At 45.1% G+C, this 21,777-nt stretch overlaps 1 protein-coding gene across 7 annotated transcripts in view; it reads left to right on the forward strand.

The window, feature by feature from the left end:
- The window catches only part of ADCK1 (aarF domain containing kinase 1), a 122,299-nt gene that overhangs the window by 19,008 nt on the left and 81,514 nt on the right, over window positions 1–21,777 (forward strand). For all 7 annotated transcript variants that reach the window (XR_008450019.1, XR_008450018.1, XM_054067802.1 and 4 more), the window contains one exon: window positions 11,962–12,165. Coding sequence is in view for 5 of the 7 variants with exons in the window: in XM_054067802.1 (XP_053923777.1) it covers window positions 11,962–12,165 (204 nt within the window). In the remaining 2 variants the exon portion in view is untranslated. The remainder of the gene's footprint in view (window positions 1–11,961; window positions 12,166–21,777) is intronic.

The following is a 21,777-nucleotide window of genomic DNA, read 5'->3' on the forward strand; positions in this document are numbered from 1 at the left end:
ACCACTCTTAAAGACTGGTGACCCGTCACTTTGATCCTGGATGGGATAGGTTACCTGGAGGTGGAGGCTCTCTGTTCCTTTTCTTCTTGGCTTTCTACTCAACTCCTCATGCACTGATAATGTTTCCCATTGCACCCAATTCTTTGTAAATAAAATAATGGCTGACAGTGAGTCTGCAGGTGGAGGGATGCTCTGTTTTCTTAAAATTAGAATGAGACAAGATATCCAGCAGCTTTACTCACTATTTTATTCTAGGTTCTTATAATATGTTTGACATTTACAAATGCAGCGTCCTTACCTCATGGATGCTCATTCATCTCTTGAATGAGGGAAAACTCAGCAAGTGGCAATGGAAAGGGCAAAATGTTGAATATGTAATTGCATATTGAGACAATCTCAGTTTTATTCCCTTCAAAACCTCGGTGAGCCGCAGTGAAGTGCAAGGGAAACACGTACAATATTGTTCATTGTGATACCTGCTGCAATAAAGGCAATTGCCTCTGGTACTGCTGGGGGTAATATCTTCTGCTTATTGTGGGAGCAAAAGTAATCTCGTCTAGATAATGAACAACCAATGCGCGGCCTCATCTAGGCTCTCCTTTTGTTCATCTCAGTATGGTGCCATGTCAAATATTCATATGTTTTACTTTATTAAACTGCTGTCTCATACTATTTTTAAGCGGTACCCTCAAAGCCAATATAGGTTCTCCCTGCTATTTGTGTTCCTAGCAGCTTCAGTAGATCAAATGCTACCTTCACTGGCACCCACTTAAGACCACTTTTTCCTAATTCTGCTTCCACTGGCACCTGGACAAACCTATTGTTTTCAGTGTGAAAGCAAAGGAGTGGCTGTAAGGAAGAATCTGACCTTCTAATTGCAGTCTAACAAGTCTATTGATTGTGCATGGATCAGAAGAGACAGCAGCTCAGTCTCCTGTAGTGGTGACATTGCTGGGATGCTAATAGACACCAACTGCCTTTCTTGGTATGGAGCTGTGTGATGTTAACTGGATGAAGAAGCTGGAATTATTTTTTTTTATATATATATATATATATATAAATGAAGTCAGCAACTCTGACTGATACCTGAAGGGGAACAGACCTACTGAGTAACAAGGGGACATTTCTTGGTGTTTTTTTTTTTCCCCAACATAGGCACTTTTTAAAGTAGGACTGCACTTTACCGTTGATGATGACTTAGTGGCACTGCAGCCACTTTCTGTCTGTTGGATGTAGTGCTATGACAGTCACTACAGTTTTTTGGAATTGACAGCATAATCCCATGGTGGTTATCTTTCCTGACTTCCTCGTCAATCCAATTTAATCACTTCTAGGTATTTCATGTGTTACTGTCTCTCTCCTCTTCAGGCATCCTGTTCCTATGGGAAGAGGTCTGTACTTTAAAGGTCAGAGCTTCTCAGATTAAAGAAGGGGAAAAGAATCTCCCTCTGTCAATTCAGTAAGGGGATGTACTGAGATCTCTAGAGAAGCTGCAGTGGAAACCCTTCTTTCTGGGTCCTGTGATGAACATAAATGCTGGTGCTCATCTGTGTGGCTGTAAGAGGGGAGCCCTCTTGCTCTGCTCCCCTGGCCATTGGAGTGACCTGTCAGGAGAGAGTTTGCGTATGTACAAGCGGGAGAAGCTGCTGTTGCATGGTTTAATCGCCTGACATTGACTCAGATAGGTCCTGACTGGAGGTCAGCTGTGACGTGCAGCTGGTAGGGTGGGATTCGACTGTTGGGAAGAGAAAAATGTCAGCCCAGATTCTTTGGTGTTGACAAAGTGGATGCGACGATTTCTCCCCTCCAGCTGCAACGGCTGCTTCTGTGCTTCCTTCTCCCCTGCACACCCACACTAGGAGAGCAGACTGTGTGAAGCTACCCTGTTTTGAACCTCAGCTGCTGAACTAGATGAGACTCAGCTGAGCTTTCTTTATCTTCCTTCTGTGCTTGGGCCATCCGTTTTGATAAACCTCATCTTTTAGTGTGTCTTTCAGTATATCCTGTCTGACGATGCTTCCTGTGGACTCCATGGCTTTTTCAGCTCCATTTTATTGCAGGAGATGGGGTGGGGACTAAGGGAAGAGTCTGTTAGATGTCTGTTTTCATCTGCTGCTAGGATCCTTCGCTTTGCTTTGAAGGCTAGGAGTTGAAAAGATTCCCTTGATACACATTTACTCTCATCTTCCACCTCTTTACTAACCATAGTAACATCCTGTACGTTTCCCTTCCTGTTTACAGTGTCTGAAAATGTTACCAGGTCGGTCTTCTTGGCACCATCTGGTTGAAAGTCTTTCACATTTATACCATAGTGGTTCATCTGTCTTGCAGTAGCTCCTGATGTACTTTTGATTGTTTGTTTTGCTCCTTCTGCTCTTTCTGGGACTTCAGACCTTTTTACAAGCAAAGAGATCATCCCTACACTCAACTTGTGCCAATGTGGAGCCTCCCTATGCGTAGCCATAATTCTATGAGCTTCAGTGACAGCTACTTCCTTGTGGCCTTGTTAGAGCTTTTTCCTTCCTGTGCCCTATGAGCCAGGACCAACCTGCACTTCCCATGTTATTGCCTTCCCACGGTTTCCTTACATGGCCATGGCTGTGTAGGGAGCGTTCTCCCTTCACATCACTTTTGCTGCACAACATTACCTCTTTATGTTCAGTCAATAGTCTATGGTTTCTGTAGGGCATGTTGGCAGCTTCTGTTTAGGAAACACTTCTGAATGTAACATGTCTGGATTGATCTTGTTCCTTACAACAACCAAAAATAGCAAATAGAACAGAGCTTAATAGGACTGATGGCTGGGAGCCCCTTCCCCCTATATAAAATATAAAATGGTGTCTTTATATCCCTCAGCTTGTTTTCACTGCGGTGCCACATGGTCTGATCCAAGCTGAGTGGAATTAATTTTGTAAGCAAGATTTTGAGAGATGCTGTGTCAAATTTATTATCATTTCACCTGCCTCTGTAACAGAAGCTGCAGGCACTGTGATCAATGGATTGAGACATGTGCCTGATTTCACTGCGGCTTCTATAAATGTTTCTGTGCTTTCTACAGCCGTGCTGTTGAATGACTTCCTATCCTCCATGGGTGCTCTGCAATGAAGCACAGGATATATCTCTTTGTGTATCAACTCTATCAGGACAGGGTGGCACTGAAGGCACTTTTGGGAACATGCTGACTTTGCAAGTATTATATGTCTGTATATACATAGGCCTGATCCTTCCTTATCATGAAAATCTGATCTGATCTTATCCTCATGTGAGAGTACCATTCACATGCCCCAAAAGAGAGCCTGTGTGCGGGACCTGTTGAGCAGTCACAGGCATCATCTTCTGGAGATGGCTTCAAGAGCAGAACTTTGTTCACTGGAGGCGATGTATGTAGGTGTACAGGACTCAGCTTGACTCTCAGATTCCTGTATTCAGCAGTTCGATCTGGAACTGTTAGTTGGAGAGGACACGCAGGTAATGCCTTAGCTATAGAAGTGCTAAGATCCAGTTATTTTACCATGTTATTTTCCCCATGTCTCTAACCATCCTTTCCCTGCGTTCCTTGTTTTCTCTGCTCCAGAGACTTAGAATAGTGCATTATATCACAGAGGTGTCTAGAGGGGGAACAGCTGCTCCCTTCTGATTTCTTACCTGAACTGCCCCACAGATAACTAATTGCAGCTCAGTTGCTTCTATTAGCTATTTACCTAAAATTGAGCTGGCTAATGAAAATGTTTTTAATTAATATGAGGCAGATTAAAACTCATTACAGCAAGGTCGTCAGTAATGAGAGATAATCAGAACACAAATGTCCGAGCTTGGAGCAAAATGAAGATGGAACAGAAGCACACGATCAGTACTGGTTGTCCATGCACCAGCCAGACAGGATAGGGTTCAGCAAGGTGACTGCTAGTGCCCTGTGCTGCATTCAAACAACGCTGCTTCCTCCTCTATAGAGCAGCTTGGGAAGTGACTGGTGGAAGAAATGGATCTCAGCCCAGCGTGTTACCTGAACCAAGTGGCATCTCAAACTAGGGTTTTTTTGCTAGGCCACCCCTTAGTCACCTCCATGGACTTTTAGGAACCATGTTATGAATCAGGGCATTAGCGGGAAGACTATGGGAGTATGCATAATGTAGGTGCGAGGTTGATGTCTGTGTGTGCTCGTGTGTGGAAATTCAGAGTCCTGATGGCTTGGAGGGTGGGAGCTTGCACACCTGTTCAGTGTGAAGTGGGCTGGCCTAGGTTTGGAAAAGTCTTTCCTGATCTCCAGGAAAGATTGCACAAATCGTGAAACGTGTTTGCTTTAACTTCAGCTGCATTTAGCACTGGCAATGCAAATCCCCAGCACCAACACCAGACTCCAGCTGTCTGGAGCAGGCTCGCTCTGTATATCCTTCCATGGGTACAGAGTGCACTGGCCATCTTGCTGGTTATGTGACTCCTTGTTCCTGTGTTTGTGAAACTGAGAAGCTAAGAAAATGTCACTTTAGTCTAGGGGGTCATCTCTGTCATTTATCTTTTGCAATCTCTAAAGCTCTGTTTCTGGCTTTCCGGCTGTACCACTGCTCTGCCAGAATTTCTGAAGGGTTTTCATCTCTGCTAGGACTATTTTGAGCTGTGGAAGCCAAACCTGAGAATTAGGGGAATGCCTTTTTAGTCAGGGTTTGCACCAAGGGGAACTAGCTAAAAAGTATAGGTCTGAAAAGTTAGCAATGTACCTGCCTACGTGGGAACCAATGGAGGGCCCTGCTTTCATATGAGCAGGCAGAGACCTATAGGTGATTCTTTAGGAATGTTATACATAACTTACACAAATAATGAATTATTAGATAGTGGGGAGCAGTGCAGGAGTTATTCCAATTCCAAAGACGTGAATCTGCCCGTGATCAGCAGTATGATCAGTTAGTATTGGTAGAGGGAACTATTTGAATGGGAAATATCTGGTATGCATAGGAATGAGCTTTTGTAAAAGGTAGGCAGGAAAGATAGTACAAAAAGGAGGCAATGACAATTCCGTTTAGAGTTGCGTGTCTCCCTGCAACATCCGTGCTGTCAGTCAATTTGATTACCAGGCTGATAGTGTTAGTGAAGGCTATAGTAGTTTGTATTAGCTGTAGGCTTATTCAGATTTGTTGAAAGAGGAGATAGCAGTCTCTTGGACAGAACTACACTGTCATTGCAATGGTTTTTAGGTTTTCTATTGCTGTTTTTAAGGCACCCAGGTACCCTATTCATTTCACCAGTAGCCATATTCTCCCTAGACATCTTCGCAGATCTTTTGGTATGGCACTTAGTTTCATTCTCTCACTGTGTTAAATTGAGGTGGACATCGCTTTGTTCCTCCTCGGTTTGTGCTGTCCTGGTTCATCTAAAGCTGTTCTGTAGGTTTACCAGTCATGTGTATGTAGCCCTGTCGTTATCAGGAGTTGGAAAGAAAAGGACTGTGGCCAGATTCCTTTCCTGTCTTCTCTGATATGTCTTTTCTCCCTCTCCAATTTACTGTGTTCTGGAGATACCCACTAAAGAGATGTGATGCCATCATCTCTTCCCTCTGTATGGAGTCCAAGGGATAGCCTAGCTCTTCCAGTCCAGTCTCCTGCTACCACAGACATTCCTGGAAGAGATGTCTTGTGCAGGATGGCTGACAGCATATATGCATGGGATGCTCTCACACACTGTGTGCCACAAGATACTTCTCAGCATCCCAAAATCTTAGTATGAAATACCATAAACAGCAATTCTGCTCTGTCATGGGGAGAAAGCAAGAGTCCATCACCAATGTCCCAAGTGCTTGCAATGGCAGGTAATTTAATAAATACAGAAGATCCTTGGAAGCAGATTGAACCCCAGCAGAGGGGGTGACAAATTTAACTAGAATGTGGGAGCGGAATGCTCCAAGTAGGTTCTTTAAAGATGTTAATGATGCTGGGAGTATCAGTGTGCTCTGTTTGCAATCTGTCTCTCACTGTGGCAAATCAATAGGGTAATTTTTGTCTTGATGCCTTGAGCAAGAGTGTTTAAAGCCCTTTATACATTTTATTACATGTAATGTAGTTATGAGTCTGCAAAATGGGGGATAGCGATCCTGAGTTTTGTAGAGAGCTTTGCAAAAGCACTTTTAGAGATGAAAAGCTCCATATAAAATCAGGTATGGTTGTTTTATCATAAATGTCTAAAGCCTTTCTGAATTCCATTAAGCTCTTGGCTTCTCTGTCCTCTGACAGTGAGTGCCACTGGTTAATGCTGTATTGTGCAAAATGAGATGCAAAAAAACTTAAAAAAGGTTGTTGCTTTGTGGAGTGCCATATTGTTTGCTGTGTTGTGATAGCTGGATATAGGAATAATAGATTTTATTATTTCATATAACTCTTTTCTCTTATGCATCAGCTCTCTCAAATCTAAACAGTCCCCTAGCATTTCAGAACTCTTTTTTAACAGATTCTTTCAAAAGTCCTTGATCAGTTTTCCCTGTTCTTCTCTGTCGTGTCCTTTTTTCTTCTGTACCTCTTTTTGTGATGTCTAGAATCCAAGGTGAGATTGTGCTTTCAGTTTTTACAATGGCATTTTGATATTTGTATTTTTTTTCTTTTCCTTTCTTAACACAGTCAAACAGCTTGTTTGGGTTTACCTGACTCCTGCTGTGCATGGAGCAGGTGCCTTCACTGAACCATCAACAACAACGTGATGCAAGTTTTTTGGTGGTTATAGTTAATTTAGAGCCTATCAGTGTGTCTGGGCAGGATAAATTGCACCTTCCAATATGTGTAACCTTGCAGCCATCTATGTTGATGTTGATTTGCCAGTCTATTGATTGTTCACCTGTCTTTTGTAGGGACTTGGCAGGGCTTATTTTTCCGTAGTGGTGAATAATTTCTGTTATATCTCATGGAATTTTTGTCACTGCGCTGTCCTCTCCCTTGCCAGATCACTAGCAGGGAAATTAAACCTTGGTGTAGGAATGGGTGTAATGGGACACTGCTGTTTGTTTTTGACAGTGATGCGGGTCAACTCATCTATAGGAGAGAACCCCTTCGGCCTTGTGCCCTTCTGCCTGTACCTCTCTCGCTTTTCATCACGTTTCTCAGTGTTTCAGTGCTAGCTCAGCCTCACTGGAAGTAACAACATTGCAAGTGCTAATGTAGACAAGAGCTTCTGAAGTATCACCTCATCTAAAAGAGTTCAGAGCAGGTTGAAACGAAGCTGTGGTAAAAACATCACTACATGTTGCAGCGTTGTCCTAGGTGGAGAGTTCGCCACTGCTGCTGTCTGTAGTGCTGGGCTTGGTGTTGTGAAGAGGAAATTCTGAGTTGGGAGTTGGATAAAATGAGCAAGTGATGTTCTTGCATCTTCTCCAATAATTACTTGATTTTCTTTTCACTCTTTGTGAGGGAATTTATTGAAAGCCATTTGAAAGTCCCAATAAATATCTCCCTTTTCTTTTCTATTGACCATTGCATTAACATGCTCAGTGTATTTTAGTGGACCAGTGAAGAATGATTTTTTCCCTCTCAAAATCCTTGTTGGCTTTTCTCAGTCATATCACATTTAGCTAGAGGATTTTTTGTACTCTCTGTAATTATTGTCTCAACTAATTTAGTTGAGACAGAATAAAAGCTTGCAGGACTATTATTTCCCAGATTACTGTAGATTTTTCTTAAAAACAGGGCAACATTTATTCCCCTTCAGTCTTTTGGAAGCTGACAGATTTAATATGTGATCCCCTTTTTATTACAGTTATTAGCATCTTAGCTCCTTTTGTAATTGATTTTTATATGATTGAAATTTTCAAGGTATTTTCTGAAGATATCTTTCTTGAAATACTGTCTTGGAGAGTGTTTCTCCATTGTAAGCAGTCAAGCCCAGTGCAGGGAATTGCCTGCAGCAGGAGAAGGTGCCTCCTTTTCTTTGCTCAGGTTGGGAGTAGGTGAGATGTGAGTGGGCACCACGTGATGTGGAGCTGATCCTGCTCACCTGTACCAGAGTGCTTTTCAGAATGGAGGTGAGAGAAAGAGCAACCCTTCTAGCCCTGTCCTTTGGGTGAAATCCAGCCTGGTGTCCTTTATGAGATGTCTATGTCTGCAGTGTTCCTGGAGGCAGCACTCATCACCAGGAATTCCTGGTGACTTCTTGTTATGTCTTTGACTAATTGCATTTCAAATTTTCTCACTGCATTCCTAATCGTCATTTCATGTTTTGCCCGCTCTGAAAATGCCCTTCAGGGTTAGAATGACTTTTCTGAAGGATTTTTCATATCAGGAGTGGCTTCTACCACTTACCTTACTGTCTCTAGTGGCTTTTCTGAGCTGTTTTGGCACCAGGTCTGTCAACAGATACTCAGATTTTCACCAGTATATTTTAACTTTGGTATTTATTTTCTGCTAAATTAATTCCTCTGTTTTTAAGACTGGATTAGCATCTGCCAATCTGAGACACCTTGTAAGTCTGATGCTCTGAAGAACATTTCATTGCTGAGGTCTCTGTGAATAAAGGCTCCTTCAAAAGCATCAAGATTACGTGAGAAGCTGTGTCTGCTTGTACATCAAGGGTAAAAAACATCCCTTTGCAGCTCTGTTTGCAGGGTATGTTCTTCATTCCAGAGGTGCCTCCTCTCCATACCTGACAGTTATTACTTCCATTATGGCCCACGCGAGACAATTTTAATAGTCAGTGTTAATTGCAGTCTACCAGGGCTTAAGCAAACCACATGGGTCTGATAGCCATGTTGTGGGCTGATGGGGAGTTTGTCCTGCTGGAACTCAGGGAAGGGGTTTGAGGCAGAAGAAGATGACCATGTGAACTGAGGAAAGAGCTGTATACACACTCATACAGCATTTGTAATCTGAAGTGCTTCCTGAGGCAGACTTATTCTTGGTAATCCTCAGTATGAGAAATTCTTCTCTTCTGTGCAGCGTGCTCATAGGCATGATGCCTGTTGTTCCCAGCTCTTTTCTCTGATAAGAAGAGTATTCAAGGTATTGCTCATGCAACAAAGAGCAATCTTGAGAGATTCCTTGGAGAAAAGCTCTGAGCCATTCTAGGGGCTCTAAGCCATTTACCCTGCTTCAAGGTAGGACAGAAACGTAGGTCAACAGTATTGGGCACAGTAGTGGAAACATGGCACTCTGCCTATGATTAGGAGATCATCTGTCAGAGAACCAAGTGCTGCCTCTGGACCGTGACCTAGCTTGGGGAGATCCAGGCAATTAACAGATAGCGTTATGAACATTTTTCTGCTAAAAATCTTGACCTGATTGGTAAGGAAAGAGACCTTGAAAGCTGCATTCACAGTACTGCTTCATTCTTGCTGTACTTCTGCCTCTAATGTGGACTGGTTTTGTAAAATGTAGGGCTACAGCAAGATTTCCTTCTTCTGAGACGAGTTACCTGGTCATCTTCTATCGCTCTAACAGGGGTGGTTGTGAGAGCATGGTGGCGGTTGTGAGAGCATGGTGAGAGCAGCTCATGCATGCTGTGCATGAGCAGGCTGTTCTGTTTTGTTCCTGGATCCCTCTGTAAGGATTCTCTTGTCTCTCTTGGCCAGAAATTCTGTGTCTGTGAGGCCAACTGGGTTCCCCACAGGGTGGATGAGTTCGAGAGGGCCAAAATTTCCTCTCTCCTTGTGCTAGAGGAGAGAGGGGCAATTTCTGCCTCCTTCTCAGCACTGACTGATATGGAGATACACCCTGCATCTGAGTGTGTCTACAACCAATTGCATTTTCAGCTATATGAGCTATCCATCCTGTTTTTTCCATCTCCCTCGGTGACCTGTACAGAGTGGGTAGGTGGATTGGAGCCAGCACCTCTACCCCGAGCTGGCTGCCCAGCCTCACACTAAGCATTGTACTACAGTCCCAGCGGTGCTGCCACTCTGCCCCGAGCCATGCCACAGCCCAGAGTCATTTGATGGGCTCCTGCTGTCCCTGTGTGAGGTTGTGGGGTCCTGTGCTGACCTGTGCTCAGTGCTGGGGTTTTTGTAGCACGTCTGCAAGGATCCTTGCCACTGTTTCCAGGCTGTGCTGTGGGCTGTGGCAGCCTGATGCGTCAGGAAGGGTGGCTGGCCACTGTTCCCCCTTCTCTTCACTGCTTACAGGGGGTTTCCTCTATGGATGAAGGCAGGACGATTATCGGAGCTGCATAAAAGCTGTTTGCTTGTAATGGGCTGCCCTCCTGGTGCTGTGACAACTACTCAGCTGCTCTGGCTCCCTCCCTCACGCTGCCTTTCTCTTTCATCCCATTACTGCCTCCCTGCTTTTCTTGCCCTCTTGTCTTCTTTCACAGCTTCCTTTCCTTGTCCCCTTTTGGCCTGCTTTGCCTTTGCTGCACACAGGGAAGGAGAGCAGGGAAACAGCCAGGGCAAAGCCTTGCTTGTTACAACAGGAGCTTTAAAGCTGGTGTGTAAAATGCAGCACAATAATGTGGGAGACCAGGCGTGCTCATGGATGTTATTTTCTGCCTACATATTTGTGAGTGCTTTTCAGCAGGCAGCATGCTGGAGGAAGCTCACTCTCCTAGCGCAAGTCACACTTGCCTATGTGCATCTACCTAGGAAAGCGTGTATGTGTGTATGTGTGCATGAAGCCGTCAAGTCTCACATGCTGAGTGTGAGATTTGCACATTATGCTTTCTTCTCACGCTCTCGTAGGCCTGTGTTTCATGCACTTGCAGCTCAGCACCCAGTCTGTCCCCTGACGCATTCCCAAATGTGAGACACTTGCCTTGTCCCATGATGTGACGCGGCACTGCTTGGCGCAGAGAGCAAAAGTAGTCACCGAATGGGGTGGGTATGCGGGGTGTATGGTGTTCATGTAAATTTGTGGTGTTGTTCCTTTCTGCCATATACTTAAAGGCTTTTGGTGGAGTCTCACCATAGCATCTTGAGCAGATGAGGTGTGCAGATTTGACCTTCAGAGTCTTCTGACACAGAAGCTGGAGGAACTAGGAGCCTTCATGCAGATAAGGTGTCAGCCATTAACCATAGATGGGTGTGGAGTTATTTTTTGTCATTGATTTGCTTAGATTTTATTAATGTAGCAGGGTAAACTTATCTACAGTTTATTAAAGAATATTGAGTATAGATGTGCCCTTGGCAGGAGGTTTTTCTAGTGAGAGTAATAAAGGCAGAATAAATCATTGTCACTGAAGTATGTGGTGGCTGGTCTGTTCTTGAGAGGTGGTGTGAACCTCAGGAGCTGAAATCCACACCAGGCAAGTGGTTGGTGATGGGTTTTGTCATTTGGTGGCTGCATTTTGGCTGATGCGAGCAAAACTGGCAAGTCTTCTAATTCTTAGTTTCGAAAACCATTGTCACTGTGGACATGGTGATGTAAGAAGTAAGATGAAGACCTGGCTGGACTGGAGGATTGTAATTTCCCCTTGTGTGTTACAGTGAGCTGAGGAGCATGAAGGACAGCCCACATACTATCCTCCTCACTGCCAAATAGACGTCTCAATAGTTTTGATTTTTAACAGACTTTTCTTCCAAATTCCTGGACATTTCTGGGATGGTATCTGTGGTTTTCTTCTCACTTTGATTTGTTGCCCTCATACTAAGAATATAATGTACATGGTTGTGGTCCTGACTTTTGTGTTTTGACAAGGAGTTTCCAAACTGTGCATCATAGCGGTCGATCACAGTGTCAAACCAATGCTGCCCTATGGCTATAGCCATCTTATTCTGTGCAGTGATGTAGCCCTGGACAGAGCCAAAAACTAATGTGTCACTGATCATGGTGCCTGTGCAGACAAACATTGAAGCCCCTGGAGCATCTTGTCCTGGTCTGGTGCAGCTTCTCTAAATTGAGCCAGAGTCCTAGTACTTGCCTGACACATTAGATGGTGATGCTCAAAATTGAGAAAGGAAATCCTTGGTCTGTTTAAATACTGGGCACATAAAGGGTACGCATGTGGGTGTGTGCAGCTAACAGACAGCAAGTGGTCTTGGCTAATGTTCTGGTCTCTCTGCAGGTGCACCTGCGCTCTGCTGAGCGCCTCCGGGAGCTGTGCTGCGCCAACAGAGGCACCTTCATCAAGGTGGGACAGCATCTGGGAGCGCTTGACTACCTGCTGCCTGAGGAGTACACCCGCACCCTCAAAGTGCTGCACAGCCAGGCCCCGCAGAGCACCAGACAGGAGATCGAGCAAGTCATCCGTGAGGAGCTGGGCAAAGAGGTAGGGGCAGCCATAGCCTATGTTGGCTTCTTAGGCCTCAGCAAGCCCTGGAAGCTGAAAGAAGGAAAATAGGAGCAAAGAGGTCCCTGGTGGTTCTCAGATGCAAGAGGTACCAAGGGATGGTATCTCCTCCTTGCCCCTGGCAGAATACCATGTGAATTTTCCGTGGCCATTGATAGGCATTATTGGCAAGCTTAGGAAAGGAAAAGATAATGGAGGATTAAAGATATGAAAACTGCCAGGTGGAAATAGCAGGACTCAGCAGAGCAGAGGTTATACGAAGACTAACAGAGTTGCAGGAGGTCAGGATGGAGGGCCGACTGCCACACTGAGGGGTGGGAACTGGAAATATTGACGTTCAGGACAAAGATATATTAGCAGAGCTCTGTGAGGGATGGCTGCTCTCCCCTGGCTGCACCAGACCAATTCCAGCTAGCACTGACAGCCCTTTACTTTCTTGAGCACCTAATTAACCCCCAAAGAAAATAATAGCATAAATCACTTTTGGTGCTTGCAGTCATTTAATGCAGTAGCCCGGCAGTCTGTGTCACCATTAACCCTCAACAGCCCATGGCACTGAGATCAGAGGTAAGTGCTTGTGTTCATTAGATAAAAGGGAAGTAACCACAGTGTTGAGAGAGGGTGTTCTGCTACTTTGCGTCCTGCCCCTTATGAGAAGAGGTTCCTGCACCATGCAGCCCAGATTGAGGAGAGGCATTTCAAGGAGCTCAACTGACGCGGTGAGAGGAAGGGAGGAGGCAACAGTGTGCAAAAGCAATGGCAAAGAACGTGTGTGTGAGGGGGAGGAAATCAGGAGGCTGATGAAGGGAAGCAATGTGTACATCTGTTGTTGCTCATACATATATAGAGGTTTGTGGGGCTAGTTTGGGTTGTTCTGGGCTGTCTGACTGTGTGATAAGGAGGTACAGAGGAAACATGATATGTGTGAGTTACTACACGAATACATTAAATATTTGCACCTAGTGGGTGTATTAGGGACAGATTTGGATGGGATGGGTCTGCCTGTGTGTAGTTGAAGGGTCTAGGTATTGTCTACTCATGAATGACAATTAATGGTTCCCTGCAGGTTAATGGCAGCCTCTGACCTGCAAGATGCTCCCTCTCTCAGCACTGCATCCTTGTAGCATGGCTGGTACCAGCTGTGTTTCACATAGCTCAGTGGATAGATGGAGCAGGGCAGGCTGGCTGCTGCCTGCAGACCTCTGCTGCTCCGTGGGCCTCCGCTCGGCAATCTCCCCTCCGCAGGAGCTGCAGAAAGTGCCTTTAGGTTAACCCCCATTAAATTTCCACAGCAGCCGTCTTTGGCTCAGTTTGTGTGGTGTCTCTCAGAGGCTGAGCCAGGTGCTCAAAGGTGGCTTCCTTTCTCTCAAGCGTGTGTTCAGCTGCTATTGATATGCCCTGGTTTCTTTTCAGCTTTGCAGAAGCTAGACGAGCCCTCTATGCCTCATTGATTCCCAGCAAGGCAGTTCGAATCCAGGCTCCACGGCAGCCGTCCTTCTTAGCATTCACTTCACCCACATGAGCAGTGATGGGCAATATTTAATTTTAAAGAGACAGAGAGAGGGAGAAAGAAAGTAGAAATGGGAAGAAACAGATAAGAGAGGAAATACTGATGGGAGAAAGAGTGTGATGATAAAAGAGGGAAATTAAGAGAATGACATGTATAAAAATAAAGGAGCTGATGAAACTGGGCAGAATTAAAGGCAGAGGTAAATGTCAATGTACCATTAATTACAAGGTAAGAAATCAAGGAGTTTAAAAACAGAAAGGATTTGAGGAACCTAATGCACCAAAGCTGTCTTTGCTGTAGCCCCGAGAATTTAATAGGGTTACTTCAGGAACAAATTTAATTCCAGTATAGCTACATCCTTAGTACATTTTAAATACAGTACACGTAGCTGAAATATAGATAGCAGAAGGGCAAGGTGGAGTGTCAGGGCAGAGAGATGTGCAAAGAGGGATCCTGAAATCTTCCCCCTCGGGACCAACATCACACCTGGAAACCTGCAGATGGATTCAAATAGAAGAGAAAATGTCAGTGAGGGAACCTTCTCTAGGCCTAATGCTGTGGCTCTCGAATTCAGCGGTAAGACTTGAAGGTCTCCCATCAGGCGCAAGAGCAGGCTCCTCAGATGAATTTCAAGCATAGGGCAGAAGCAATTACATACAGTTTGGATCAGTGCAGAACAAATGGGGGAAATAGCAACTGGAAATGCAGCGATACCTAGAGAGGGATGTGACAAGCTGACAAATTAGGCAAGAGCTTGCAAAAGGATGTGAAGATCAAAGAAAGCCAATTTCGTGTATAGAAGCATTGTATCTTCAGTCAATTAGAAATAGTCTGTCTTCTGATGTGACCTACTCTTGAGAATCTCATCAGAGGCTTGGGTGTTTGACAAATGGAGTGGTTTTGTGAGAAAACTGGAGACCATGCCACTGCGACTGATCTTTGAGCAAAGGCAGAGGGTTGTGAGGTAGTTTACAGCAGTTGGACATGGCTCTATTGTCATCATGCAGACTTGTGTGACGCCCTGCTGATGAGAGAAATCTCATTCCAGGCAAGCATCATGAGTGGAGACTGGGAACTGCAGCATGTAGCTCTGCTGCACGAGCTAATGGACTGATTTAAAGGCAATTGGCATGTGTGCTGATCTGACACAGAAGGAGAAGCGTCATATATGCTGACTAGTGGGTTGCCCTGTCAAAACCTGTTTTAATTCTGGAGGGAATCTGTGTTCCTATAAGGGTTCGTTGGGACAAAAATAATCAGGAGTGAGCAGGTGCTATCTTTCTAATCTCATCTAAAGGGGTTTAGCTGTGCTGGTAGGAGGTGATCAATCTCTTGAGTGTTGTATGCAAGAAGTTGAGGTAGGGGTGGGGTTCTTAGGACAACATGAGTAGGAGCAGCAGGAGAGGCTGCACAAAGAAATCTTTACAATGACTCCTGGAAATACTCACCAGCCAGATCGTAGAGTAAGAGTCTTTTGGGGAGACAGTGGAGATACCACAGGTTGGGCTTGTTCTGGATATTGGAACAGTTGGGAAAAGCTGTATACGGAAGAATGGGTGATGAGATATGAATGAAAGAGTCTCTCCTACCTTTGTTTTTATCTTCCTGGCTTGAAAAGGGTTCTGACAGTGAAAAGGTGTCAGGCATGGAAAATGTATGCAAAATGAATAAAACACCACAATTGTAATTTTCTCTGCAGAGCTATTAAAGACACGGGGAAAGATAACTGGTTCAGCTAAGCTCTCTATCTCAACAAAGTGCATGCAGAGCAGAGCCAGGCAGCTTCTGGTGAAATGTGGACACCAGACATTTAGGGAGAAAGACTGATGAGGGTCTCTGGAAAGTGAATCTTTTTAAGTGGCTGCATTTTAAAATCACAAAATTGTTGTGCTTAGAAACTAGAAATGATTGAAGAAATGTTTGGCCAGCACTGGGATTAGAGGCATTTCCCACCTGTGCCAAGTCTGTTGGAAAGACTGGCTTGTGGCTATTGGATAAAAAAATACTGGGAAGGTGATGCCAGTCTGGTCCCAAAGCAGATATGCAGAACCCAGAGCACCTCTGAGTCTGGCCAAGCCAGCTCCACCTGACATCCCCTTGGTGTATGTCGGAAATGCATCCTGTTGGTCTCCTGATTTCCATGGACAAAGTGCTCAGAGGAGCTGATCGCTCATTGCTAAGACTGGTTGGACTATTGTGAAACTCTCCCCTTTCAAAAGTACTTTGGTTTCTGTCTGCTTTGGTCAAGGCCATTCCAGAGCATCCCTCCTCGTAGGACTGATTGGCTGTAGAATGGCTTGACAGATTTACAAGCCTGCTCTTCCAAATATCCCTGGTGCCTTTCTATTGTGTGGCTCCAGTGCAGTCCCTAGTATGGGTCTGTGGGTTTTGCTCCTCTGCTGTGGTGCAATGGTAATGTGTTTAGATACTGTGACATCTCCTGGCTTCACTGTGTACTCCTGTTTATGCCAACACCTTGTTATCTCTTGTCCTAAAATACCTCCTGGTTTGCCATCATATTGTACATGCGAGTAGGCCACAGCATAGCTCTACCCATCCAGCACCACTGTAATCCCTCTCCTACATACAGCAAAGCATCACTTTCCAGATCCCATCACCCATCTGCTTCCAACACATCCTCACACATCGGCATTTTGTAATCAAATTTCTGACCTTTTCCCCAAGACTCCTTATTCTCCTCCTTGGTGTGTTTGTGTGCTCCATGCTCTACACAGGCTTTAACTCACAACGGAGGTAATTTTTCTTGGTGGGAGATACTCTTTCCCCACCCATCTCTCACCACTATCCTTTCAGAAATATCCCAGTTTGTCTACCTGTGCTCCTTTCTGTCAGTTTCCCATCAGGCTGTTTCTCTGGTCCCTCCTCCTGTGTCTGGTGTGAGTTTGTATGGCTGGGGGCTAAGGCAAGGGTAAAGTTAGCATCCTGATGGGGCCACCATGGTCTCAGGTAGGGTCTTTGCCTGCCGGGGAGACACCTGTGTGGCGTGGCTGCCCAGGTGCAATCTGTCCAAGCTAAGTCTGTGCTTGGGGGGTGAGGGGCTGATGTAGGGCACAGGGCCAGCTTCGGCTGCCATGGGAGTGAGGGTCTCCTTTCTTCTTGCCCCTTGACTTATCCGCACATCTCTGACCTCTTCATAACAGTTATTGAAGCTGTCACAGAGATGAGTGGGAATTGCTGAAACTGTGCAGTCTCGGATGCTTTTAAGTGACAGATCCAAAGAAATCCTGACCCCAGGTATCCACATCTGCATGCACAATTGCACTGTTCCTGGTGGGTTTGCTGCACTCCAGGAACGCTGTGAAGCAAAAGGGGTTCCACAGGGAGAACACACCAGTGATTGAATGTGTTGCTTCCAGTGCTTGCTTTGTTCAAAGCTGGGAAAGAGGGCTGGGGAGAGCCCAGAGGTCAAGGCTTGTCTGAAGCCAAATCTTATAAAGGGATTAGATAGATGGAAAGACAGTCATTTGGAGGGATGTCAGTCTGGCTGTGCTTTGTGGGAGTGCAGGTAATGGGAGGTAGTTTCTAATTGCTTTATTAGGCAGCACCTCCAAGGAGGCCATCCTTTTCATCCACAGTTAATTGTGGCTTTTACCTGTTGTTCAAGGACTATTTTGCCATTTACAAGAAGCCTCCTGCAACCATGCTGTAATGGAGCTCACAGATTGAGCAGGACAGGATGCGTCAATGGTTTGACTACAATTTGTAAGCAAAGCACGTGTGGTAGAGGAACCTCCTGTGCTGTGGTTTGTGAAGCAGGATGCATTTTCACAGTGATGTTTGGGGGACCCTGTCTTTCGTTGAAGAGCTTTGCTCTCCTTGGATTCCTATCCTTGTACCTGGCACAGCATCAGTGCTGTGTGGTAAGAAACTCCTTGTCTAAGAAGTCATTGTCCTGCAGCAAAACCTTGGCCAGGAAGGATGCTGCCCTTTGTTCCTCTTCTTTAAATTGATCACAAGGTTCCCAAAGTGCTTTTTAGGTTGGGTGCACAAACATTATGTGCCCACTGTCCAAATGTACCCATGTACACCTGGGAATGTGGTCACTGCTATGATGTGCAGTGATGCCACGTGGCCATTTGACAGGGAGGAATGAAAATGGTATGACCATGTGAACCTGGCATGGAAAAGATTTAGAATGAGACAATGGACACGTGGCAATCTGCATGGCAAGAGACTTCCCTGCCCTCAAACTCTTGGAGTCTGAGAAAAGACAGAAAGAATAGAAGAGAATCCTCTTTTTACTGCTATTTCTGTACACACTGTTGGTACAGTGTGACATTATATGCTGTGCCAGTAACAAGGAGAAGGACAGACTGATTCCGTTCCTTCTGGAAGTGCTGATTAGCAGTTTAAGCTCTGGCGAGATATACGCTTACTTCTGATTTCTGCAACTACTGAAGCAGTGCTCAGTCCTGTGGGAGAGGAGTTAGGCCTTCAGTAGGCTGTTGGGTATTACACTGCATGTCCTACAGCCTTCAAGTTCTTCCCAGGGGAGTATGAGCCACTTTCTGTAGCTGGCTCCATCTGTTGCCCTAGAGAAGGTTCATTTACCCTGCTAGATCACAAGGACTTCAGGTTACAGTGCTGCATGTTCTCTTATGGCCCCAGGAAGCCTCTTCCCAGGCTGGAAGTGTTGTCTAACCCATCCGGGATGCCAGGACATGTGCCTGCTTCCTCTGGTTTTGCATAGGTTTGTGGTTGAGTGTTCTGCCTGAAAGCCCTGATGTGTGGCATGGTCAGTGCATGGGCACTTTCATTGTTGCTTGGGGCTATAGGACTGATGCTGAATGGCTCAGCTGAACAGCTGGGTCTCCCATAGCTTGTGACCCTGGTTCTCTGGTTCTGTCCTTAAGTAACCTGTGCCAGCAACACTGCTGGAGTACTCTGTGAAGTTGGCCCTCATGTACTTCACTAACAGACGTGGGAAAATTAGGTTTAGGTCAGCAAGAACCTCTTCTGCCTGCTATGGGTTTTATTTCCATCACAGGAAATCTCCTCTTCCTCCATGACACTCCCCACCCTCCAATACCCACCAGAGTCTGGGGCTGTGGTGGCCTTTTAGTCTGACAATGTGAGGAGTTGGCAAGTTGGACGGGAGGAAGGATTTGGCCCTTCTCCCACCCCTCTGAGCCTCTCTCAGTACGCCCATCAGGGCTTCCAAGCAGCCATCAATAAAAACCACATTTATATTAAAACTGTAATGAGGAATAAAAAAACTTCACATTTTTTTCAATAACTCGGGATATAAAATAGAGATTTTTATCAATTATGAAAAGGATTTGGGCCATAAAAAGGTAATTTAAAGAGTCTGAGATGGATGGCGAATAGCATTAATGTCACCCAGAACAAATGGGCCCGCATTACTCAACTGAAAGGCAGGATTGGCTGCCTGTGCAGGTCCTGCTACTGCTGCAGTCTCCACTCTGCTCCCCCTGCCCTGTCTCTGTGAGAGACCCCAGTCACTGGTGGATCTTCGTACAGCTGCCCCTACAGCGGGCCCTTGTGCAGGCAGTAGCTGCCTAGAACCACTGTTTGCCTGCCGAGTGCAGGTGCGGAAGGCAAACAGGAAGCTTTGCGCTGCTCAGGCAATCCACTTTGCTTTGTCCCTTGTGCCCCTGCTTGCTCTGTTTGCAAGTTCCAGTGGTACTGACTCTTAATGTCATGCCAAGGACAACCTGGTGTCATTATTGCTACGGGAGCTTTGGGACAGGTTACTCACCCCTTCAGTGGGTTTTCTTTCTGCTCATGGCTCCTGGGAGATGATCTTGCAGAGTCCTGCTCATGGCAGCCTCTTCTGGGGTGCTCTAATCCCTGTTGCCCAAGAAAGGGAAGGGTCTGTGGTTAGATTAGAGCATAATCACCTTCGGCTTCTTTCAAGTTAATACAAATTTACAATACAGGAGGTTGGATGGTAGGCTTTCTGAAGGATTTTTTTGGGGTTCTGCAAGGAATTGAAAGAGTTGAGATCAGAAAATGCAGCGGGAAATGGCCTGGTAAGGGGTAGTTCTGATCTGCATGCTTAGTGGATCTTTAGGTGCCTGGGGGTTAGGATGTGAAATCCCTGCATGGAATTTGTTGGCTCACAGTGTCCTGTGTGCAGATGGTAGGCTCTTTTCAGTATGGTTTTCTCAAAGTTTTGATGACACCTGAAGTGTTGCTTTGATGCAAATAAATCTTGGCTGACAATGCACACCACAGCTGTGTTGGTCTGTGTTCACTGTCCACGTCCTGCGGAGGTGGTGGATGTGCTGCACAGCAGTTCTCTAGCCATCGGCGGAAAACACCTCTCAGCACATAGGTAACCCTTCCAGTTCAAAACAATCACTGGAAATGTCTATCTGTAACTGGGATTAATAGTCCTTATGTGACCTTCTTGCATATGGAGACTTTCTTTTTTCAATTGTCGTGTGTATCTCCTTTGCTCAGCAATCTCTATGCACTTATGACACAGCAGGATCTGGGCAGGGGCAGCAACACTGAGCTGCCACGTGGAAGGACTGGCTTCTGTTTCAAAACCTGCTGCTATGCTCAGGAATATTCTTACTTGATGCTCTGATCCAGACACAGGCTGCATTTAGTATGCCTGATTTTTCTCTGAGGGAGCAGGGAATCCTGTCGTCTGCCTCCTCAGTAATCTTTTAATATCCTACTTGATCCTGCCTGGTTAGCATCTCCTGTTTTCTTTGAGACTTTTACATATGCCCAGTTACTTGTTTCTTGACCCACTGGAAACAAGAAAACATGATGCAGTGAGTCTGGCAACTTTTGGCAATAGATTATTTGTAGATTAAACACATGACATAAGAGGAAACAATGAGTTATAAGGCCTGATCTGAGCAAAGCAACACTTTCATAACACACAGAATAGACAGGCAGCATTTTTTATGAATTTTTAAGAAGTATAGTGATGTAATAAGCTTTGTTTTATGGCACTTCTGGGATCTGTCTGAGAGATAGTCCCTGGTATCACGGAAAGATGTTGAGCTATAGAAAGCACTCAACCCTGCCTTTAAGTTTTCCTCCATGTGAAAAAGCTGCTATGGGTAAGAACATTGGAAATTCTCATGGGAAGCCTCATACTCAACATGCTTTCGTATTTTGAGAATTGAAGGAAAAATTTGGATCTCAAAAGTCTTTCCACTATTAGTGAGCAAAGTGTGTCAGTCCCTGGTAGGCAGGCAAGCCTAAGAGAGGAAATTTTCTCACATTCTCTTTGGAAATCAAGTTATGTTTGTGAACATTAAACACATCGTGTACTTATTTTCTGTAAGCTTTGATTTCACAGGATGCATGGTTCAGAGCCAAACCTGTGAAGTTTTCTGTGACAGCTGAAGCAATAAACTCATGTGACCTATTGCTTGTGCCAGGAGAGCTCAGCTGAAACAAACCCACGAGTTTTTCTCTTACAAAGCTCACATAAGCACTCTATCTCAAATTGACAAGTTCTTGGAAGAGGCTGTTCAGCACCAACCCTTCCAAATTTCAAATGATTAGTAGAAAATATACATTAATTGGCTTAATTCAGATAACGAATGAAACTGAGGTGGTATCGGTTGTGAGTGACGAACAAAGCTCATTTTGCTGAACACCTTACTGGATGTAACTGATTGGTTCAGGTCTATTAACTTTTATTTCCCTTTATCACAAAAGGCTAGAAGGAGGCTATAGCATTTAAAATTATCTGGACTTGTTAAGAGGGGTTAATGCTAAAGAAGTGTCTTCGTGCAACTTTTGCTCCCCTGTCCTTTGTGAACTGCTAGTGTCATTGCCTGGACTGCCAAGAAAAACTCTAAGCGCGTGCCTCCTGTCCCAGGCTGTCGTGTAGTTTGGACCATAACCTAACCTCTTCCTCTTTTTTTGTTTTCCCCTTTTTATTTGGAAGTGTGGTGAGGCTGTTTCTTAACGGTATGTCATGTCAAAGGTCTTTACCAATTTCTTGCAATCATCAGGACCAGCCCAGGAATTATGGGTTGGCTGCTCCAGGCTAAACGTTTGAGACACTGGGTGGTTCTCCGTGAGTGAACAGGAAGGACAGGAAGGATATGGACTATACTGGTTTC

The sequence above is a fragment of the Cuculus canorus genome, chromosome 5 (assembly GCF_017976375.1).
Source record: "Cuculus canorus isolate bCucCan1 chromosome 5, bCucCan1.pri, whole genome shotgun sequence".
Taxonomy (NCBI): Eukaryota; Metazoa; Chordata; class Aves; order Cuculiformes; family Cuculidae; genus Cuculus; species Cuculus canorus.